Source organism: Pipra filicauda, unplaced genomic scaffold (assembly GCF_003945595.2).
Source record: "Pipra filicauda isolate LSUMZ 115617 unplaced genomic scaffold, ASM394559v2 scaffold111_size4109106_pilon, whole genome shotgun sequence".
NCBI classification, from domain to species: domain Eukaryota; kingdom Metazoa; phylum Chordata; class Aves; order Passeriformes; family Pipridae; genus Pipra; species Pipra filicauda.
This window is the reverse complement of record NW_024103563.1, coordinates 3746552-3772046: the sequence shown is the minus strand read 5'-3', so window position 1 is coordinate 3772046 and position 25495 is coordinate 3746552. Positions and strand designations below refer to the sequence as shown.

At 38.2% G+C, this 25495-nt stretch overlaps 1 protein-coding gene across 1 annotated transcript in view; it reads right to left on the bottom strand.

Annotated features, from left to right (window-relative positions):
- The window catches only part of CCDC6 (coiled-coil domain containing 6), a 50710-nt gene that overhangs the window by 21749 nt on the left and 3466 nt on the right, over positions 1-25495 (bottom strand). The window contains exons 2-3 of the mRNA XM_027745961.2: positions 9315-9464; positions 1255-1383 (exon numbers count right to left, since the gene is read on the bottom strand). Coding sequence (XP_027601762.1) covers positions 1255-1383; positions 9315-9464 — 279 coding nt within the window. The remainder of the gene's footprint in view (positions 1-1254; positions 1384-9314; positions 9465-25495) is intronic.

The window sequence follows — 25495 nt, the reverse complement described above, 5'->3', positions numbered from 1 at the left end:
AAGGAATTTCAAAGCAAGACTGACAGCCAAATTTAACATCTTCACAAAGTAAGTCTTCGAGGTCAGATATTTGAGAGAAAGACCTTCGTGCATCTATGCTTTTTGAGCAATATATCATTGATATTTAAATGTAGCAGCAAGTTTCAAATTTTATGATTTCACAAGTCTGTCTGCCCGGAACAATGATACAAAAATTAAGATTTCAGCTGTGGCTCATGTTCAAAGATGACAACAGCCTAGTATGTTAAGCTGACTTTGCATTTGGATTAAATGGTGGCCACCACCACCTTGTGGCTAAGAGAGTTATTTCAATCTCATGATAATTTCCATGCTGATTATGGATTTGCTGGCAACTACATCTTCCTACTTTTCTATCTTTCGATTTGTTCCATAGGTCTCTTCATACAGAATGTTAGCATTAAGAATCAAGAAAACCCATTTGATCATTTACATAGCCATTAATTAATTTATCCATGCCAACAGATATAGGAGACCATACAAAACTGGTAGAAATTCGGATTACCAGCAACAAAAAAGTTCCACAGCAAAAGAAATCACAGAAATAATGCACTAGATTTACACCACTTGGATTGTTGGACCTCCACATCTCAGAATAATCTGCAGTTCTTTAACAAGCCTACAGGTTTCATCAGTTTGCCTTTTAAGTCAAAAGGTCTCCTATTAACACCACTGAGATGCTCTGATGCACATGCCTAAAATTAGACATAATGTCTAAAATTCCAGTTGAAACATGACTAAAACAAGTGGTGTTTTATCTCTGCAATCTTCAGGACTGTCTGGGGAGAAGGGGCCTTGGATGTAGTCAAATCTCTTGAAGAACACACACAGCTGACATCTCCCAGTTTGAGTCCTGTGCTCTCCAAGCTGCCACAATAAGGTGACCTGGAGCACAACTAGACCACACACAGAATGTTCACTGCTGTGCTTAACCACCATCAGAAGTGACAGTGCATTATTTACAAAAAAGTTGCATTTGCAAAACTCACTGCTGTCCAGCAGACATGAAGGCCTGCAGAAAGGCTATTGAAAGTTATAATGGTCATGAAAAAAAAGTAATCAAAGTTTTGCATAATGAATTACGTTACTGATTACTGCTTTGAAAGTAAAACTACTGACTTTTCTATATTCTTGATATTGCCCAGTTTCTTATATACTTAAAAAATTAAGTCAAATCTAATACAAAGAAGTATTTGTTTTCTTCTCAGTCTTACAATTCTGAAAGGAAGGAATTACCTGTTCCAGGGTGAGCTGCTTCGAAATTGTATCATTTTCCAGTTTTTTAATCTTCTTCATCAGTTTGTTCACTTGAAATTCCTGTTCCTGCTCTAAATGCTGCTCCAGTTCAGCTTTCTCATGTTGCAGCTAAAAATTTAGGAGACATGCAAATATTTTAAACACACAAATAGAAGTATGAACTTAGGCACCTTTTATATGTCTATTTACACATTTATTCTTACTTCATGTTAAATTCTCTACAGATAAGACTTCTCAAAAGACTTCAAAATGCACAACCCACCCAAGAGCCCCTCAAAAAGGAACTGTGCCGCATATTTACAAAGTAGATTGAAGTACATTTCCAATTATTGAATTAAGTTAAATCAAAATAGATTATTTTATATGCTATATATAACGTATTACAGACATCTTAGAAGTAAAAAAATCTATCACAATGCTAACAAAAGCGTTAATTTTATTCTAAATGCATCATCTCAAGAGCACCTAAAGTATAAAATGCAGGTCTTAGCACTTTTCTCCCAGGCAGTTGAAAGCTTAAAATTATGACTGAAGCCATACTACTGAAATTGCTGTGTAGCAAGTTTAAAATCAACAAAAGGAATTTCTAATTTATATCCCTGTGCTATCAAGAATCAAAATATTTTGATGACATAGAAATACTGGTCATTTCAATGTTATAAATTTTCTTAACACTCAGGGGAATTGTTTTTTCATCCAATGAAAAAAAATCTTTACTCTCAAGTAGATGGAAATAAAAAGCCCTCCTCCATTTTAAGATAAATGATGGTTGGAGTAGAGTCACTTTTAGCAATAAAGTCAAAATCACAATAAAATCCCTCTGAGACAGGGATCCAAGTCTTCCTGTGTGTCTGGCACCATGGTATGAACATGTGAATTTGAGTCAGGAAAAAGCAAATGTCACCAAAAGACAATGGTGTAATTACATTGTGTTCTGACCATCCACTGAAAATTGCACCTTTTTCCACCTGCTTATTTGCTATGCCAGTTCTTCTGGCTATCGCATAACAATTTGTAAGATCATAGTGTTTAAATGTGAGAGGAAAATCTGAGGAAATAGAGAGATACCTTGCAGTCATGGACACAAGTCAAGGTTGCTGGATGTGAAGTAACATACTTTGATTTTAAAACAAGCTAAAATTACTAGTTTGTTAATTCCGTTCCTTTTGCTGCTACTTAGAGACAAAATGGTCTGTGAAGTGCAGTCTGGCAGAGAGATTAGAGCCAAAAGGCTTGTGTGGAAAGAGCACAAGGCAGACAGCAACTACTTGGCAACATACATGTGGGAGAAGTTTGGACTTTAACTGTGTTTCCAGGCCTTATCAGATTTTATTTTTCACAAATTAAAATAAACATCAGAATAGAAAATTCTTAGAATAGAAAATATTAGTTAGAAAGTAAATTAGATTTATTTCTTTCACTTACTAACTTACTGTATATTTCACTTACTAAATTACAGTATATTTTTTAAATCCCCTGACACTTACTGAAGTTCCCATGCACTTGAGGAAGCCACCCAGACTCCAACATGACAATCACTGAGACTATCATGGCAGCTCTTGACCAAATGGTTAGGGAGCTTTGTTAAACTGTCTAGTTGGAAATAAAAGCATTTAATTCCTTATGTGAGAATATGCAGGACTGCTAAGTGAGATCTGAGTGTTGTTTGATAACTAAATCTTGAAGTTTCTTACTTCAGTATTGGAGTTAAGCTTGGTTGGAAAAAAAAAAGGTCTACTACAAAAAAGTCATTATTTCACCTTAGAGCTCCATAAGCCCCTCTCCTTTCCTTCCCCATCCCTACACAGCAGTGACAAGCTGAGACTGAAGACAGCCAAGGAGCCCAAGGAGCAGACAGCCCATGGATTACCACCTGTCTCAAGGTACTGACTGCACTTCCTTCAATCCTCATTTTCCTTCATTAAAAAAGCTAAACCTTTTTTTTTATACCTAAATTGAGACCAAATCCAATTGCTGCAATCAGCTTGTATTCAGCCAGCAAATTGAACTGTGTGAAAAGGCACAGAGCCAGAATCTCTTGCTCAGCCCAGAGCCAGGTGCTGTGAACAGAGTGTGTGGTTGGGGACTGCTGGCAATTCCATCAGTCCATGAGTTGGGAAGATCACACAGTCACCTCAAACCAGCTTAGTAACACACACCATTTCTTGCTCTAGTGTGCTTCATGCATGTGCAGCTACTGTGTTATTTAAAACAAATTGAGCTGCAATATCTTGCAAATATCTTGTTTGTCAAAATATTTCTTTTAAAGCCTGCTGAAATTTCCATCCCATGGGAACTGATGAGACTTATTCGTTAGATCTGCAGCTTCTGTGTAGGATCTACTAAATCCTACTGGGAGTGTGAATATACTGCAGGCAAAGGAACATTCCAGCTGGTCAGAAAGCCACCAAGTCAAGCCAGGGGAGATCTACTACAGGAATATCCTCTATTCTGATTAGAAAGTAACTGAGAATGAAAAGAAGCCCACGATCACTCCCCTTCAGTGCTAAAGGGATTATAACATGAAAACCCTCTTGGACACTCTGAACCTACTTTATTATACTACTCCCCTTCACCCTTTGGCTTTGTTTTTCATGGTGGGAGAAAAACACTAATAACACACTCCAAAATACATATGAGTGGTGTCTGTCACTCATAATTGTATACGAAAATTTTTCCCTTTAATTTTCTTTGATCACAAAAACAAACCAAGACAAACAAAACACAGTTAATGCTGAACCCCTAATGCTGAAAAACAGAATTGCTAACAATGTAAAATTATCCACTGGTAAAACACCAGTGGATAGCATTTATTTTACTTATTAAAGTAAGAGAGTATTTTCAAGCTGTTTTTAATTACGTGCAATTATAGTAACAACTGTTTACAGATACACCTATGGCAGCCAGATAAAGAGAAGGAAAAAATGTGGTAGAAAATGTCACCTTGATGACAACAGCCCTTGAACTGCATATGAAAACTGAAGGAGAATTTTCAGCTAAGCAAGGTTAGAGATGGGTTTGCTGCAAGAGAGACAGCTAACAGTTTGAAGTGAGAATGGGGCTATCAAATACAAAGCTCAGCAGGAGTGCATGTGTTAGTTCAATTCAGTCCTGTCCAACTACAGTAATACCCTTCTCTCTCTACAGAAACAGGTGTCCTGATACAACGTAGGACCACATTTACCTTAATTCCTTACTGTACTGGCTTACTTCTGGGACTGCAGAAAGTATTTCTATGAAGTAATGGAGCCAATGGATGAAGTTCCCCCTTTAAAAAACAACCCTCATTTATCCCCCAGACTACGACCTTGTACATTGGGCTGAACAGTCTATTTTCAGTACTCCGGGCCCTCAGAAGTTGTCCAATTCCTCCTCTGCTGCATCCTGAAAGTCCTATTTATTAACAAATTTGTATCAGCAGTTTGCTTTCTCTTTATGTCCAGATGTTCATCAAATAAATGATAGATGAGCTGTCTGTTTATTCCGCACAATCCCATTTGCATCCTTGAGCTGACACATCGTATTCTGGAGAGCAGGAAGGGTAATAGCTTATGTTTACAGACTTATCATTTTTTAAAGAATTGTCAAGAATCAGACTTGCACCAGAAAAATTTCTGTACAGACACCCAATTACTTAAATCTGCCTGACTACACATTATGCTATTATCTTAGTATGTTGTAAGATCTTACTTTCAAGGACAGATACTTGCAACAATTTGCGCTTCCAAAAATACAAGAGTATTAAAAAAAAAATATCTGAATTCAATTTTGAAAAGGACTGTTTAACAATTTAAATACTGACTTCATAAGATCAAACAACATTAAAAAGTAATTACTCTTTGGAGTAGCCTTGTTTCACAAAAGATAAATTTTCAAGATATACTACTTTAAAATTCAAAACAGTAACTCAACATGTCCACGTCCACAGCTGCAAGAACAGAGTCTGCATCAAAACGCTCCTAATGATATTCTGTAAAATATACCATTCTAGAATGACTAAGGATCAAGGATGCCTTAAAAATATTGTTCCAGCTTTCCAGAGACTTCATCAGGTAAACAAAAATATAATTACAGGAAGCACATGGGAATATACAGTAAATGTATACAAGGCTTACAAGAACTTTATGAGGGATGTATGTGATTAAAAGCTTTTGTTTACTCCAAAACCTCTGCTGAGATACATGTGTTCCTTCATCCCTTCAGCATTCAGCCTAGAAAATTAGTAATTATGCTAAACAAAGGAAATTTATCTAATAAAATTGTACATTTATTCATCTGGCTTGCAGAGGCAGGGAAAGCTAATGCCAGACAGTTATAAAGAGATATTATCAAGCAGTGGTATGGCACCAGGAAGACAGCAATATTCCAGAGAAAATACCTTCTTTTCTGTGCTACTATGTATGTTTAGACTCAGTCTGGCATACAGTAAAAGGTTTCAAAACAAATTTCTTACAATATTGAAAACCTGATGTCGCTCTGTTTTGTATCAGTAACGCACATCATGCTGAACTGGGACATTCTTCTTTGCTGTTAGCGAGGAACTGCAGCTCGTGCTCTGGCAGAGCTTCCACACTGAAAACCTTTTAACATTCTGGGAGCTCATTCCAGATGCCAGTCTGAATGCAATGCATAAGCCCCTACCCTACAACTGTGACAAACAAAGGTCTGACAAAGCAAAAAACACACAGGCACTACGAAAAAAGTCCCTCTGCTAGGTGGCTTTCAACTGAATAATACGGCAGTAATTTTGACACAGAGTTTTAAATACTTGAAAAATTGAGAGACTGCAAATCATATGCGGTTTACCAGAAGTACGCCTCTCCTCTGTTCCAAAATGCAAAGCTTTAGGCAAAACTACAGATTCATATGCAATTTTTTCCCCTTAGTCATACAAAAAACTGGAAGCCATTTGGTGCACAGTGTCTGACAGCATGAATTTTGAAAGTCTGGTTCCAGGTCAGACCAACATTGCCTGGCAAACACAGAGATTAAGAGCTTAATCCCAAAGAACAGTGGAGCAACCAACTGGAGACTACTGTATTTCTGATTAAGTCATCATCCAAAGTCTGCATCTAATTTTGCCAGAATTCTCTCCAGAGCAAAGATGCCAAAAATGGCAGTGGGCATTTATGAATTGATTTTTCACCTAATAAAGACAGAACTGCTACACTCTCATGGGTAATAATAAGTATTGGCACTCACAAATTTCAGGAAATTAAAAAAAAGTAAATTGTAATTGTCTTAACTTCTTGGTCTAAAACATATTAGTCAGGAACTTAGCACTACACCTGTACAACAGGAAGAGTATCCCATTATAGAAAACATACTGTAATAAACTCTAAACTGACCATGTGATGTGTGCTAATAATTCCCTCTTTTCCAAAAAATGAGTTTATTTGTAATACCAGGAGTTTCTCTTCTTAGATTTTTAATCTGGCATACATGGGTGCAATTTCCAGGATTCATAACTGAAGAATCAAAACTTTTAGACAACAGACAAGCTTTCAGAAAACGAAAACCAAGGTCAAGTATTATTTTCAGTTCTTTGCTACTTAAGAAAATTGCCTGCAATTCACCAACATTCTAGTATTAACTTACTAAATCCATGATCTCTTAAGAGATGAAAAATTACTTTCATGGAAACATACTGTAATATTCAAATATTTCCTAATTCTTTAGGGGAAGGGACCACTTCTGCTGTATAATTTATAAGCTGCTGACCATATTATTAGTTTTTATCAATATTCTGGTTTTGCATTTCACAGCAAGCTTATCACATCAAAGACATAATCAAGCCATGAAATGAGATCTGAACTCAGCCTACACAAACAGAGTAATAGTTTTAATATTAAACTGTTTGCTTTAAAACAAGCGTTCCACTTGTACTGCAAGTGTTGAGCCACCGGAAAGGTATGAAAAGCCATCTAGACGTGTGGACAACAAAACCTGCTGACCAGTGAACTGCCCTATTTTAACAACTTCTGGTTGATACAGCCATGCTTACCAAACACTAAATGAGGCTTACAGGAAGTCACACAGAAGGACATCTAAGGCTGCGGGTTGAGACACTGTTTAACAAAGCCAGGTGGTGGTCAGCATTTTACCTCCATGTTATTGTAGTTCTAGCTATGTAGTTACTTTCTCTCAGCAGAAACCTGCCCTCTCCCACCGAAAGCTGGTTAGTATTTACAGGATGATGCTGAACCCCAAACTGAGGATTTTCTCCAGGTGCTGCACAAAAGGCGAGAATGACTTCACCAGTTTTATGCCTGCACTCTGTTTCAGACACCTCTCTGAAATTTTCTCTCACTAGTGAGAAGGAAGTCGCACCTTTTAAGGGTTTCCACTGGACAAAAAGCACAATGCCCTTGCATTGTTTCATCCATTACAACGAGGTACCCCCTTGGCCATTTTGAGAACAGTAGATTGTTATCTTTTTCTTTAATTTGGGGCAACAGTCAGAGGACACTTTCTGAAAGTCCATAGTAAAAAAGAATAAAAATTAACTGTACTTTTAGGTTGACAAGAAGCTTATATTTCGCTTTGTAATGCGTGCACCTATTTTGCATAATTTTAGCAATTCAAGAACTGTTAAAGATAATGCTTTAAAGCAATCTCGTGAATTCTATAGAAAAGGCTAAGTATATTTTAAGCAATTATTAGACACAACAATAGGTCATTATATGAGTTCAAAACCCCTTCAACCAAATCAAGTGTAATTCATGCTTTTACTTCTAAAGTAAGTTTTACATTGATGTACACAATATATAGTACAGTCCCACATAACCTGGTTCTGTAACAGATTTCTACATCTCCCTTTCAATTAAACAACATTGTTTAACATACCATTTCTCCCTTTACTGTGAGAGACTCCAGTGGAAAGCTTTTTCTATGGTGATATCTACATCTTACTTCAATTAGAAAAGAATAGTTGATACCTCTATTTTACTGTCATCTGCTTCTCTATTTTTCATGAAAATGCATGACTTGGAAAGAAAACGTGTACCTTATTCAGAAACATTCTTGTCATTCCTCAAGAACAGCAAGGGGAAATAGTAATACCAGAGAGAGGATATTTTATCTTGCTACTTAATTTACTATGTGATAACAGGAACCAAATAGACAAAGTAATAGAAGGCCCAGTTTTCAGTAATAAAAGCACCAGATGGGATTAGCTCTCATGTTGTTTCCAAACAGTGTATTTCCTAACTGCAGGGCTAAACATGCCTTAAGTCTCCAGCTGCAGAACAAGGAAATGCTTACAACATACAAATTAGGTTCTTTTAAATTGCCTAGTTTTTCATGACAATGCTTATAAGTAATGTCATGAAAAAAGCCAAGGCAGATCACAGAAAACATTCACCTGTCTCCTACACCCTGCCTCCTACAGAGGAGGCCAAAAGCAGGTATTTAGGCACGCCTATCAGAACAGGGCAAGTAGGCACGACACTTTAAACAAATACTTACCCACTTTCCAAAATTAGCAACTTGAGCAATGAAGTTTCTCTTCTGCAAATTGTCCCTGCATCTTCAACTTTTTATTTTTGGCATCAAAAAATATGTTTTAATTCCAGAGAAGCAACTGTTTTGTTAAGAGTATGGATAAACTTATAGATGAAGTCTCCTTCAAGCATCACTGCACATTCTTGTATATAAAGTTTAATATTTCAGGACTCCTGTTAAATATCAAATACTCTAGGGAAAAAAGTGTCTGTTTCACTAACATTTTAAATTAATCAGTAACTCCCGTCTGGAAGACAGCTGACATTTACTCTAAGCTACATCCATTTTTCTGCATCTGTGTACCATTTTTCTGCATTCAGGTTCTCAATACTGAGTTCACAGATGCAAACTTGAAAGCAACATTTTAAAAAAAGGTTACTCACTACACTTCTTGCATTTTGCTTTTATCAGGTGTCAACTTGACAACAGTTAGAATGTGACCACATCCCTCTAACTCCAGTCATGCAAACAAAAAGGTTCAGTCACCAGTCAGTCCTGAAGCTCCTGAAAGAAACATCAGTAAAGGCACCAATTACCTGCATCAGTTTTCTTGAAAGTTCATTAGTGAGGAATTCCTCTTCCTTTTCATAGTTTACTGCAAGAGTTTCTTTTTCTTTCTGCAGAGCTTGAATCTTCTTAAATAGAGTATTACTGATGAATTCCTCTTCCTGTTCTGCCCTTGCTTGCTGCAAAGTAAAGAGAGAGTTTTAAGCAAAAAGGGAGCAAATTTCCACATTAAAAGCTGCAATCATTCCATTCCCCTTCAAATGCCTAGCATCCTGGAGAACAGTAGGCTGGATGTAAGTGCTGTTACCATCCCCTTTTGTAACATTATATCACCTTTCTTCATTTTTTGTTTTCCATCTTTAACTTGGGAAACTTTAAAGTGGCCTCCTCCCAACCAAATGCACAAACTCCCCAACTTCATAAAGTTTATGAAAGCATTATGGATTCACAGATACCTATTTTTACCTACTCTATGCCTAAAAAGAAACTCCTATCTAAATGTTCTCCACTACAAGCTGAAGCACAGCTCAGACTTTTGCATCCAGCACCATGTCTTCTTTTCAGATCCCTGCTTTCTAGGAGTCAAATAATGCATTTATTCTTTCACCCAGATACGCCTTGCTACTGAGCCACAGGCACCATGGCTTGTCTCACAGGAACTTCTACCTAACCACCAGCCTAGGAAAAGGGGTTTCTTGCTTCTCAGAACCGTTACTCCACTATACACATCAACTTACAAAAATGCCATGTGGTAGCTTTACCCCCACCTACTCTGGAAATCTTCTAGAATCACTAGAGAAGACAATTTCCATATCAGCTTTCCAACAGCACCCAGGCACTGCTCCACAGAAAGCTAGCTGGGAACTTGCTCACTTGCGTTCCCTACAGTTCAGATGTTTGTATGTTTTTAAATATAAATAATACAAAAATTGATAAATGGAACACAGAAGTGATTTTTTGAAAGCCTGCTCTGAAACACTATGAAGAGTATTTCATATAGGCAAATGAATGATCACAGCTACAAATTGGTAGAGCCAACTCCTAATTCCACAGTCCAAATGAAGCCTAGAACAGCTGAATGACAGAAATACCATATTTAACAAATGAAGCAAGGTAGTGTTGAGGAGTGGTTTTATTCCCTGCAATAAAATCCATTACTTGAACTGCATGTGTGTGATTTGCCCTGATCCTAATAAAATGACACCAGCTTATAGCTTATGCAAACATTCTCTAAGTTTCATTTCAGTAAAATTTAAGAGAGGAAAATTTAAGAACTGAAACAACCACATTACTGAAAGCTTAGCTTCTATAATCTTCTGCCCCAAATGTGCCAAAATAACCATGTCTTCATACTTATTGTACACTGGAAAATGCTTGAAAGATTTCTTTATGTCAGTGATCTTTTAACTGGAACTATATGTTCCCTAGTGGTCCAAGAGACAATTACTTAGACATAGACACCTTCCATGTCTAGAAGAAAAGTTAATTAAACAACATTACTGTCTTTAAATTTGGTGAAACAACAGGACAACTGCAAATTTTCCTCTTGATAACATCAGCATCATAAAATCTAAAGCAGTGGTTTGGAAACTTCACAGTTGAGTCCTCTTTCCACCAAGTCCTTCTCTTCACATTTTTATCTCTGCCTTCTCCCATCTTTATCGCTTTCTTTTCAAGGCCCTTTCCTACTATCTACCTGCCACCAGCTCCCTTCTTCCTGTCACCAGCAGAGTTGGCACAAACCCAAACTGAAAAAAAAAAAAGAGAGGGGGAGGGAGAGGGAGAGGGAGAGGGAGAGGGAGAGAAAAAACAAAAAGCAAGGTCAGGCAGAGTTTATTAGCTTAGCATCTTCGGTCCTGCACAACACCTCCTCTAACGTTTTGCATCTCTATAGCAAGGAACTGCTACTCCAGCATGTTCAGCATTGGTATTATTACCTGCCACATCAAGAAAATATAGAGTTGTCCAAGAGCTCTGAAGGAATGCTAACTTGTCAGCTAACATCTCTGAGGATTAAAACTCCAGATATCTAACCAATCTGAATAACATCATCTATCAGTTTCTAAATGTGGCTTTACTTAGAGCTACTAACAATCTTATGTCTTCAGAGACATTTTGGAACAGAGTAAACAAGTCAAATTGCAAGGGCTCATTGTCCTCAAATCGTTAAAATTCATGCACGCTGTTCCAAAAATCAACTCCTCCACTGCCTTCACCACACAGGATTTCTACTTGTGTCTGTTTTTCAATGGTTCAGATAATAAAAGACAGTAACATAGACCAAGTTTACCTAAAATTAAAATAGAAAGCACTTGGTTCTAAAAAAAACCAAAAGAATGAGGGTGTTTCTGCTTTGATTTCTATTCATCTGTAACTTGCACAGATTTGTTCTGCTCATGCTTTGCACCAATCAAAAGCTCTGAAATCACATTATTACAGCACTGAGCCTGCACAACACTTCATAGCCAGATCCTGGTGTTACATTAATGATGGGTGTTAAGGCCAACACAAACAAGCTGCCAAGATCCCAGCCCACTCCTGGCCAAACAGCACTGCCCCTTTCTTTGTGCCCACACGGGTGCTCGCACAGCCAGGCATGGGGCCAGCACAGCCAGGAGGAGACACCCAAAAACTAATCCCTTCCCTTCCTCCTCCCATTTTTTTTCCTGGATCTGCTTCCCAAACAGGCATACCACCCAGGCAGAGTGCTGGCACGCAGCAGTCAAGGACCAACAGCCACAATTTAGCCCTGTTTAAACTGCCCTGCCCCAACTCCTGTGCCCAGGCGGGGCAGGAGCCTGGCTGGCAGGCGGGTGGCTCAAAGGAAAAGCTGAGTGTGACTGCACCTGCCTCCATTTACAGGAATGTATTTCTCAGCTGAACAACAGGAATCCTACACATCTAAGTATGAACTGTAAGCTCCAGATACCCACACATCGTATTTCATATAATGAATGTCCATTTAATTACCAAAGGGTCAGCAATCTCGACACAAATCTTTTGGTTAAAAAACATCATATAGTTAATTAAGACTGGGTACAAAAGCATGTGATTCATTACCATAGTTCTTCTAAATTTCATTCTAAAACTTGCCCTACATCTTGTCACTCATTACTTGGAGACAATTCAATTATCTCAAGTAATAAAATAATTCACGTTTACCTTAATATTGCCTAAAATCTTGAAATCTGTTACTCAGCCCATAATCAAACAGATTTTTCTGGATGTGAATACTTTGTTTTTCCAAAAGGATAAATTGTCTTTTTATTACATATTTGTATTTGAAAAGAGGCTTGATATGATCAGCAAAAAGAGTGAAACAGAATATGGAAACCAGAGACACTAGGTCTCCTATGAGGGTACAGAATTGTTGGTTTTCCTCTATTATCCATATCACATTCAACATCCAAAAATACTAACAATAATTTACTCTGTTCTGTGTACCATACTACAAAATAAATTGCTAAGGCACTGAGCGATACAAAATGCTAACACCTCTATCAAACTGGAATCAAACCTGATTCCAGTCAACCTCTAGAAACCTGAAACAAGCAATCTACTTCCACCACAGATTTTCTGCATAACAGGCACATCCATCTGTCTCCTCTGCCTCAGAACTCCATATATAGCGAACTCAGAGCATTTCACAGACCCATTCACTAAGGACAATCTGTAATTCTTGTGGTCAAGACCATAAATGGCAAGGACTATAGTGTTCCTTTGCAAGAAATCAAGAATAAGGGAGGGACGAAGCACCTCATGCACATAAAACACACAAAACCTCTCATATTTCTTAGGAAGAAAAATCCTATTATTTCTATTGCAGCAGCACATGAAATCCTCATCATTAGTAGAGCTGATGCATAAAGTGTTGTAAAAACCTGTCTTTGTGAGCTTAAAATCCAATTAGCTGATTTTAAAAGAACTAAGAAACATTTCTCCTAAACTTTAGACAGTGACTTTCTGTATCACTGCACCTCACCTCACCTACACTGCTCCAGTGGCACTATTTTATGAAGCAAGCAAAATCCAGGACTTCCAATAAGGCATCAGCTTGAACACAGTCAAATAAAAATCTGAACTATAAGAGAATTTTTTCAATTCCAGCTCTCTCTTCTCCTTCCCAGTTAGTTCTTCTAGAAGCCCCACAAACCTTTCAGATACTGCACAGTAAGCAAGTTCAACAATCCAATTAATACCTACTCCTTAGTCCGTATCAGCACATTAACAGTGACCTGACACGAACATGTTCTTGCATTTTAATTTCAGGTCTCATTTCAGACACAACTTCAGTAAAAAGTGTTTCATAAACTGCTCCAGGCACCTACACTGGATCACCTGAGAGCCAGATGCCAAGCATACCCAGCTTGCAGGCGGACAAAGCATCACCTCCAGTAGCATCCAGGGTAGGGGTGACACAAGGTTTCAGGGGATCTTGCTGCAAACAGCCTACCAAGCACTGTTTTGACCTAATCCACTCGGCAAAGTCCTTCATCTTTAAGGTAAGCCACCATTTACCATTCCCCCACTTCTCTACAGAGCAGTTCCTGTTGACAGGACCCTACGGACAATGCAACCCTGTAGATGGAGCTGAAGAGTAGTTTAATGTGACACAAGAAACTCAATCTTTGCTACTGAATATAGACTGAAGGGCTGGGGCAGCTTCGGGAAGAGATGATCTCAGTGGCTGCACATGTTACACTGAACTAAAGCAGTCACTTCAAAAAGAAAGTCCTACTAAATATGATGAGGTAAAAAGCGTGAGAATTGCAGAGTGTTATAGTGACAAGATTTGAAAATATGCAATTCTTGCATAAAATAAAATCTAAGTTTCCCAATTCTCCTGGGAAACTCTTTTCTAGCAGTACTAACTCAAGTGACTGCTCTGGTCTTACTTTCTGGCACCAGGTTAAAATGATACGGAAAACTACTGATCTACAAATGCAATAAACATTCCAGTGAGCTGATACTGTTCCCTTACAGCAGAAACTTTTACAGTGCAGCTGTTTTTTCCTACCAACCTTCCAGCTGCATCTGAAACGACCACATTGCATGCAATGTGCATTTCAGACAAGGAGAAACATGAACCATTGCAAGACCAGAAGTCAGCAGCAACTCAAAGAGCTGCTCACGCTACCGCCAACTGCGGCAACTGCCCAGCAGCACATTCCTGGCTGGAAGGGCTGGAGGACAAGGAAGTTCCACCCAAGCCCCAGTAAGGATGTGGGCACAGCCTTCCCCTGCAAGTAAAGGTACTTCATTCAGCTGGGTGGCCTGCCTGCAGAGAAAAGAGTGAATGCTCTTCCAGTTCAAGTGGTGAGCTGGAATTCAAGCTCTGGGATTAATTTGTAGTGTGATTTCCTGTTTAATCTATGGTAAATCCCCAGGGTCACTTCCTCAGTTCTGACATAAAAGTACCTTTTTTCTTTCTCATTTTTTACTTTTAATCTTTTTTTTCCCTTTTCCCTTCTTTAAGATGAGTTAACAGAACTGTTATCTTTGGGCACACAGTATCTCCTAGAAGCCCCAAACAAGCAGCAATACCTTGGAATGTTTCCTTCAGAACCCCAACTTTTTTTTTTTTTTTTTTTAAACAACAAACCTGGTAGATGAGCAGGAAAGGGGTTTTTTGGTTGCCTGGCTTTAAAAAAAAAAACCCCAACAAACAAACAAACAACCCCCCAAAAAAACCCACACCAAACTTACAGGGTTACCAAAAGTTATTTTCAAAACACACTAAGGGAGAAAGAAATTCACTACTGAACCTCATCCTTGTAGCTGATAACTTCAACTACTCTAAATGTTACCTATCATGTAACATTAAAGCTGCATGCAGAAAAACACAAGCCCTATTACATTTCAACTATTCAGTAGATGAGTTCTGCTGCAACAGGCAAAAAGAAAGATATCTAGGGTTTATTATAATAATAAAGGAATAACTTTAGGATAAGCAACCATTTAAAGTGTTTAAATACAGTTCCTTTTAATCTCCATTTATAGTTGGAAATTCTCTCTCCCCTTTATCCCCCCACCCCCCTCCTTTTTAAAAGGTCAATTAGGTTTTGGCCAGACAAGTCCAAATGCCTCTGTCACAACACTTGTACCAGCAACTCCAGTCACAGAGGTTTTTCCCTGGATGCCTACCAAGTGATCCAGCCTATTGCCATATGGATCTGCAATGGATGCAGACTGACTGGAGAAATGAGCTGACTCAAACAACACAAGACATACATTTTCCTCCCAAGTCAGTTTTAACCACAGTCAAATGTTTTCAGCGCAACATCGCTCATGCAGCCTTGTGAGACCTCTCAAAAACTCAGTAACCTCCAAGACATGGGTGCACACATCTTGTGTTTTGGGGATAGCGCTTCAAAAAAGCCCTCAGAACCCTCATAAGTCAGTAGTATTCATACATGCTAAATAATCTCTCAGCATCAACAATGAAGTAAATTTTTTGATGGAACGTAATTCCATTTCACTCCAGATTTGTACACACTTCAAATAGCTTCTCTCTCTGCATTTGATGTTGACCTGCAAGATCAACACAACTGATCACACAAGATCTTGCACAACTGAATCAAGCAAGCTGTGAAAATGAAATAAGCAAGTTACAAGAACAGGCTCATTTGACAAACATAAATATTTATAAAACTAATGCATTTGGTTAATTACAAACAAAGTGTAACAAGCTATATGAAATTCATATTTAATACAATCAATTCCTGAATTTGCTTACATAATTTAAAAACAATTTAAACAGCTTTCTTCAAAACAGAAGAAAAAATAGTGTTCTCTTTTCAAGGGTTTTTATTATATTAGAATACCAGCATTAAGTAGTTAATAGAAATGCAGCATGTGAAAAAGCCCCATTTTCTGTGACAGAGAAAATGTCAAGATAGGGTCTAGAAAAATGTATGAAACCTCAAAGAACTTTTACTTAGCAGTTTAACCACGACCACACAGTGCTGTGCAAGTCTTAATGTAACTAAAGACTATGTGGTAATAAAGCACCAGAAGGGTTGTACTTGCACACATTCAACATTTCCTATTTCAAACGCTCAACATGACAACCTTAAGAACCTGCCTGTTCATCAGACACATGCTTTATAGCACTTATTTTTCATTCCTTAAACATCATCATGTAGAATAAGCTCACAGACAGTTATCGGGGCTGGAGTTTCTGCTTCCAGCACACAAGAGCTGTAACACGAGCCAACAGAAATTACAGGCCAAGGCAGGAATGACCCAGCAGGAAAATTAAATCTAGCCCACGGACCTTTCCAAATGGCTCTATTTCATGTGGCTGTTTCTGTGTCTCATTGCTGCACATGCAGGACACATTTCCTACACTTGCTGCATTTTCAGTAGCAGTGGATTTCCAGTGTGTATGTAAAATGAGTATAGCACATATAAGCAACAAGCCCATCGCTCCTAAGTCCTCAAATTCACTGCATACACGTGCAAACACAGCCAGGAAGGCACTAGGAATGGGGCTGTGTTAGACAACTCTCCTCTCAGCCCAGCACAGGCAGGTGACTACTCCCAGCACAAAGGTTTGGTAACACCTCTCTTGCAGAAAATACAAGACCAGCTTTGCCAGGGTCTTCCCTGTTTTGGACAGTTTATACCCAACTGAAGGTTTACATTGACAAAGGCAGCCAATTCAGAAAATACAACTACACTGTCATATCAAACTTTGAAATACCTCTCTCTATTAATCCTTTACTGATGACTACTTGAAAGAAGTTTTTGCTTTACTCTTTGGCTTCCAGTGACATTGCTGGATTTTTTTGTAGTGGAAATAATTTACTAGTTAATAAATAGTGTAAAATAAATGGAAAACAGAAGCACGTGGAACAGGTTTTGCTTTTGTTCAGCCTCAATATAAAAGCTGCTGAAAACCATCACAAGGATGCACACAAACACATAACTAGATTGGTAGATTCAGTTTGTCTGAATTTTCAAATGTGCAGGTTTCTGGACACAGAAGATAGAAAAAAGATCATATTGCTTATAGATATCACAGCTACTGTTGTAGCATATACTGTTTTGTCGGGGGGGGTGATGAATCATTTTCCATACCCTGTGTGATCATTAGAATAACCATTCTTTTTAAATGCTGTGGTTTTGCTTGACCTGCATCTACAACAGTCAATTTTAACGTAATCTGGTTGTGTTATGCTACTTAGAAGCCAATTATCAACAACAGCTTAAATCTCAGCACCGCCACCATTCACTACTACAACCTACAAGAAACTATTACTGAAGTCCAAATTATTCTGTGGTATCAGATGTCTAATCCATAAACACTTCTTAAATTAACATATTTTAAATAATTTTTTAGCCTGTTTTTCTGCCCGCTAATAAATCAAGATTTATCTTTAAGGCAACCACACATTAACTAGTCCACTTTGGTGGGCTGACCAATAAGCAAACTCAAAACTGCACACTCCCAAAGTTTCAGAGCAGGAAAAGCAAAAGATTCGGCAGAAGAGTAGACTATTAGGTGACTAATTTAATACACAGCTTCTACTCACAGGTATGTATGTTGGTGCTAACAGGCACCAAGCTGTGTTCTAAAATAACAAACCTCTGCTCAAAACAAAACCACAGTAAACTATTGTCACAAGCAGCTTTGCTGCCACAACTGTTTCAATATTCAAATATAAAAGAGCACAAACAAAAGCAGTGAAAAGAGATTTAACAGTCACCCTCCCAAATAACCTTCATGAACATCCTACTTCACTTTATGTAGCCCAGTAAATCATTGCAACTATGCAAATATGAAACATGTTTTTCTTCATCAGAGTACATAGTAAGAGTCAAAGTATAATTCTGTTATACCCCATTTTTCCTGACAGAAGGTGCCACAGCACTCCTTGCAGTGCCACCACCATGCCACAGATATCAGCCTGTTCCCAGGCAGAAAACTGCAAGATTCCTCACTTCTAGACTGGGTCCTGAGCACAAACAGCCTTCTCTTCTAGATCAAAGTGGCCTTCAGCACTCGTAGATCCTTCTTTCAGGCGTGTATAACTTCTGGTGTATCTGCGTCAATCAACCTGCCCTCCTTTAAAGTTATTAAAACCAGGGGCAAGGACTACCAGATCAAAATAGTTATGGGGTTTCCAAACTCTAGATGTTCACCATGTAATTTCTTGATTCACTTCCTTTAAGCCTTTTTTTTGTTGTTTTTTTTTTTTTGGAGGGTGGGGGTGGGAAGGGCAGCAAATGGGGTTGTTGTTGCTTTTGTTTGTTTGTTTTATATGACTAATCTAAATACAACTTAGGTAATCATTAGGGAGGGATGGCAAAGTTTTTCCCACTAGCTAGTTGCCCATAGTCACTCAATATAAATAACCTCTTAAGAGGCTTTAAATCTCCCCCAATTTCATCTTACGCACATTGAATTTCCAGAGAAACACTTCCATAGTGATCCACAAGCACTGGAGATGATAGTTGTTACTAATTATAATCATACCTTGTCCTAAACCAAACCAACACATTCACAAAGTGAACACAACACTGTCCATCCCACTGTTACAACACATCAGCTTGAACTCCATAAGAGCAAACAAATGTTTCTTCTTACCCCTCCTAGGAGTCAGTGAGCAGAGTAATATTTTGTTTTTCCTTCTCTATAGTTTGGACATCTTACAGTACATACCACAATATTCCAAAGAGCAATCTCCTTACAGGCTTTCAAGACAAGAAACAAGTCTATCAATTTAGTGTATGAAAATACACAACCTTTGCTTTGTATTCTCTATCTCTGATCCCTACAAACAGAGGTTTGCAGGATGTGGGGAGAATACAATCATCCTTGAATATTCACCTCAAAGAGAACTGAAAAAGTAGAGAAATTTTTAGGAAATGCCTACCCACCTTTCCACCCACAGAGCAAGGACCTTGCAGTCACGTCTCAATATTAGGAGAAAAGGCATTTTTTGCAGATCTACATCTCAGGTTAAATTTACTCCCTGAAAAGGACTTTAGAGGTGTCCTTCCTTTTGGCCTAACCAGGATTTCAGGGCCTGTCAGGACAGGGTTTTTGCCAAATGAATCAATTCCTGCCAACATCAGCCAGGACAAAATTTCTTTTCAACACATGTGGGGAAAACACATATTCTTTAAAGCTCTTGTGAAAGTGGTGATTAAAACCCTACATTTTGCAAAATTCATAATAGTAGCTTTTGCTGTTTATTCGAAAGTGAAGTGAAACAAAGTGGAAATCCCACCACCTCTGTTGAAAGTAGAAATTAAACTGTAAGGCACAGAAAGAAGTGTAACTACACACTATGGCCCACTAAACACTGCTGGGTTTTATCATGTCCGACTTGTTAGAAACTTTCATACTTTCACTGAGGACCAGTTGTCATTGTGGGAATTACTTCCATATGTGGTAGGAGTTTTAAATATGATTAGCACCATCAACGACAAAGGAACTAAAAAGATCTTAGCTTTACAGTAATAAGCTGAAATACCACATTTTTAGGCACTTTAAAGAAAGCTTTACAGGCAGCTGAAACACTGCTAGGCCGTCCCAATCTACAGCAGGGACGAAGAGTTGCCCATCTACCTCACTAAGCCCACCCCAGACTGAAACCAGATTGTGTGTAATATCAACATGCAGAAAATGAAATTTCAAACGAAGTCAAATCCAGAGTTAAGAGAGAAAGAAAAGGCCTTATCTGAAGACTTTCTCCATCAGTCAGGGTATCAGTCAATGAGCTAGGGAATACTTTCTTTTCCAGGAAAAAAAATTGCTGCAAAGGAATACATGAAGGGATAGAGGCCTCTCAGGAGCTGAAAGGACAGTCCCCATAGGCAATAATTAGCCGACAATGCCTGTATTTTAACTGAAAAGTTGAAATAATTACAACTCAAGTGTCAGGATTCAAAATTGCTTTGCTTCAGCTTTTATCAAGTAACCCTTGCACCCCACAGAGAGATGTGAAACCTGCACATCTGTAATTTGTGCTTTGCATTTTCCTGTGCAATACTTCACCTCAAACATCTTGCCTTTGTTTTTACTTTGTTCTCCATCTCGTACATTGAAATGGGACAATAACAGTTCACCTAATTAAAGCTAAGATGCCTCTTCAGTCAGACAGAAAGACTTGACTGAAGAAGAGGAACTTGAGATGTTCCCTTCTGCACATCCCTGAGATGCTGCACTGGAAGCAAGACATCACAGGAATGTCTTCTGTTATAGATCCACGGGAGCTTGCTTTATACTGTATTTTTTGCCTCTCTTCTGGAGCATGTTTTTGTCTCTTTTCCATTTATTCTGTTTAGATCCCAAATCCTTTGCATAATTCAATTTGTACATTTTGTCCCTATTCTCCTCCTTTATTTTGTGGTTCTCGTTTGTTTGTTTTTTTTCTTTAAGACATAAAAGACTCACCTCTTGTTATCCTGCTAAATTCAGCAACTTCCTCCTACCCCGTGGCCCAAAAAAGAGCAGCAAAGCAAAGCAACTGTTTCTCTCACTGTTTTTACCAGGCTATGCTGAAATACATCAGATGTCTAGTGCTGACAATTTTCAACTCTGTGAAGGAGAGCACTGTCTTGTTTCTTCATTTCAATCACATTTCAAGGTCTGCATTCCATTCTCCTGCAGCACCCTGTAAGTCCAGGTACCTAATCAGTCTCATCTGCTGCTGCTGTAGAGTCACCATTTCAATGGCTTCCTATTTTTCCAGTCCCCACCTGGAATCTTACCCAAGCACACCTTACGAGGTGCAGTGTGAAACCAAAATCTTTGGCTGAAGTCTCCAGCAGATGCACAAGCTTGCTCACCACAGCAATCAGTATTATTTGCTCAATTACTACAAGGAGCTTTAGCACATCAGTCTATAGCTGAAAATATACCCTGTGCATACCAGCTTGAAACTAAGAACTTGGAAAATAACAGCTTCAATATTAACTAAAGTCAGTATCAGCAGGAGGAGGAAATTAGTAAACAAAATTAACAAGTGCAAGAAAACCACAGATGACCACACAACTACTCTGGAAAATAAACAGTTTCCAAAAGTAAAACAATTTTTCTTCATGCTTTGAAATCAGCATTAAAATTCAAACTCCATTGAAGTCAAAACCACAACTAAAGCGAAGTACATAACTTCCAGGATTTGAAAATTATTCTAAATCTTGTCTATACTAGTTTTCCAATAATGGAATTAGCAACAGCACTAGAATCTCTAAAAAATCTAACGTTTTACTCTACGACTTAAACCAAGAGATGAGAATGATGCAAAACTGCTGGTATTTGGAACAGTCATTTGGGCAAGTGTTTAAAAAGAATGTTAAAAATGTCTGGCAGATACATAGCAAGGGTATAGATTAATATTTTTTCCCTTCAATGAAAGTAAACCTGTTGTTAGGTGTACAATGCAGTAAAAACTAAAACAACTCTCTCCTTCAAAACACTTTTAAGTCACTGGAGATAGACTAAAAAAGAATGGCCATTAGTCTCAGTAAATGTTCAAACCCACCAACAAAAAGCATTCTTAAAATAAAAGTTGACTACAAAACAGTTCCGACAGAATTCAAGACAGAACCTCAATGAGAAAGTTCACTTAAGAGAAAAGCAAAATTACTTTCTATGCAGAACAGCAAGCCCACAGAAACACTAAGAACTCTGCATTATTAAAAATTCCCAAATGTGCTCTACAACCTCAATTCTTATTTCACTTCCATCCCCAAAGTAATTCAGAGCAATATTTGAGTATTCCTACTGACTGAAGACATTCCACTATTATTAAATACAGGAACATCAATAAAGTAACTGATAAAAAAAGTAGAGCTGTTGTATAATATTTAACAGCAAGCAAGACATGGGTGGTTATCATAGTTTGGTATCAATCCAAGGGCAATACTGCAAACAAACTAATTTACTGTATAAAGGACAGAAACATAAAACAGGTCATTCAGCCTGGTTTTATAGAGAACAAGTTGTGGCAGATAAGCAAATATTCATCTTTCAGCCAAGGACTATTTGTAATAAAGATAACCACAGAGTGTGGGATGTGTATAAGGCACCCATATGACTTTTTGATTTAATAATACACACCAAATGTTATTTAAAAATGGTTATAAAATAATTAAAGTATACATCAGGATTTCCAAAGTGACTTAGTGACCTCAAAAATACTCATCAATGGGAAATTTCACTTCACCAACATGTGCTAAGCAGGACTTTGTTCAAAATATCCCCTGCACAATTATTAGCACCAAATCAAGTGCTACTGGACAACCTAGCAGTACAAATCAGACCTGAAAGAGGCACAGGTGTGCTACTGTATTTCTGCCAAATTAGCCAGAGCACACAATAGTAAACTCACTGAAGATAACTGACAGTACTGGATGAAAGAAAAAAAGTTCCAAATTAAGCTATCAGAAATATCTGTGCAAATTTGAAGCATGAAACAGTGTTTAGACCAGACCAGTCCATCACAGTAATCCAGCACATTAGATTTCCAGCATCTCAGAGCCTGAGAGCCTAGTTTAGTTTATCAAAATAAACTAAAAGATGCCCGTACAGCCTTCATGAGGAGAAAGCAGAGGATCCAGAAGACTCATTAACCTCACTAAAAAGCACAGATGGAACCAACAGCTCAGCCTTGATGAAGCTGATGGGAAGAACAGGAGGCAGGACACCAAAGCTTTTCCAAGCACAGTGGTTCTTCACCTCCGTGATACTTACTGGATACCATTCCCAAAGACACATTTCAAGGTTAGTTATGAGGTTCAATTCAGGAACAACTCAGAAAAACATGAAGATGCGACACAAACCAAAGCAGATGATTAAGTAAACCTCTGAAGCCTCAAACGCCCTGAAAGTACAAGTGTTCCTGTCAATTAACTACTGGAGTAAAGTTCAGAAACATTCACTTTTTCTGTGGTTTTTGTTTGTTTTTTTAACCAGCAGCGAAGAAAGCCTGCAACACATACATAGTGCTGTTAACACCACATGGACTTGATATGCCAGTGGCCGTGTGTACCTACCAAAGGGAGGCAGATGATACCACACCTTTTACCAGGAGCTCACCTGCCGTGCAGCACCTACAGGCCAGGAGAGCTAACACTGAAGGGTGCTACTAAGCTTCCTTTTTCCTTTACAGGTATTTTGTAGAAGTTTAATAAAAACTTCTTAAGAATCTGAGGTAAATGTAAAACTGAAATACAGGACAGTCATTTCCTACGTGCCCGCTCTTAGAAAAATGTGCCCGAAAAATTGCAGATGGACTTTGACGGTGCATGAATTTGCTAATCTTAGCAACAATGTTCTTTGCTCTAAAATGCAGGTGAGCAAAGCATTTCTAAAATAAGTTATTTCTGAGTTAGACTTTTAGTTTAGTCCAGCTACAAGCTGGAGTTACAAATGCTGCAGCTTGATACAAAAGCCCCAAGTAGGTTTCTTACACCTACACAAGACATCAGAGAACTGCAAGTATCTTTCACACAAGCAAGACCTACTTTAAAATAAAGAGTAAATAGCAGATTCACAGACACACTTTTAAAAATATTAATCTTCCTGCTTTCTTGGTTCACTTTTTACCTTTATCTGCTCCTAACTGATTTCTTTTCAGTAATCCCCATGCCCTTAGTGAGCACCTTTTCAAAGGTTTGTATTTCAATTCAGATAGCCTATCCTGCCCTTTCTTCTACTATTAATAGACATATTCTGTACTGAAACAGGTGTTCTGCTTTGAAATTCTGATGCAAAAAAAAAAAAAAAGCACTTCTGCAGGAGATTTCTGACAATACAGCATACCCATTCACTTCCCCAAACTATCTATCCTGACATTTTCCACGAAGACCCACAACAGCAAATCTCATGCATACACACACACAAATCCCTCTGCACACTTCATTGAGAACAAAATGCTAAAATCATATTGATTCCCAGCATCTAAATCCGGTTGTTATTGCAAAAAATTGTAACAAGTCTACAATACCACACAGGATTTTTCTGATCTGCAGGTCCCAGAAAGTCTGTTTGCTTTCAGGAGATGGTTGTTATTGAAAGCAACAACTTTCTTCAGGATTTAAGTAGGGGGTGAGGAAATAGAAGCCGAGTAAGGCTTTTTCTTCTATTGTTCCTCCCAACAGGTGGGAGGTTGTTCACACTGCTCTGCAGAAATGCAAAGAGACCGAGAAGCCAAGAAATGCGACTGTCCTCTGCTAGAGCTCAGGGAACAAGAAAAGTTAGGCTGAGAGCCAAGGTGCAGAGGTGCAGGTTTAGCTACAGAAACAAGGGTAGCAGAGGTCTCACAGTGAAATACTGCCACTCACAACCTACGGCAGTCCCCTGTTCCAGTGCTTGTTGCCAGCAAGTGCAGCAGTCGCTACCGGACAGTGATAACTCATGGCAAGCTCACAAAAGCCAGCATATGCCATTAGTATTTCAGATCACACTGTCTCATCTGGATTGATGATGCTGGTGGGGATCCACACAGCACCACAAATTGGGATTTCTAGGGTAATTCCCTTCCCTACAAAGCCAAATGGGGTAAAATTAAAAAGAGATGTTCTTGTAAAATGTTACACTGCATTAAAACTGCTACATCAAGTGTTTTGGAGCAGGAACATTTTTAAATTAATAGGTCTGAAATACACTGTCTTCATCTCAGTTAAAAAACTAAGTAACAGAATAAGGCTTATTATATTTTAATTTCCTAACTCCACAGAAGATGTCTGACTACAGTAGGCCAATTTACACAAGCTAAATTACTGAAACTTACATCCTAGGGTAAGCATATAGCAATCAGGGACTAAAACTCTTTTTGTTATTAAAAGCACTGCGTTTGCATGAGGTCTGTCATTTCAAAACAATAACAAAGAAAACCAAAATGCATCCAGTATCAACTGTTACATGGCGTTCAATTAAATAGGACAACTTGGTTAAATTTAACACTGAAGAGTAAAAAAAAAAGAAGTTACAAATCCAAGTTCTATCAACTTCAGAAGAAACCTCCTGACCGAGACATACCTACACCTAACTGAAGCATGTCAGCTTTTGTCACATGCAACAATTCAATCTTTTGAAAAGCAGTTACTCCACCACCCAGTTTTGAAGGTACTGTTATTTAACTAGAGAAGTTGTGCTGTCCCAGGCTTGGTCCATTAAATATGACACCTCCTCAGAAGACCTTTTTCACTAAAAAATTTAAGGAAGTTCACACAGGAAATCCACTTCTGATAG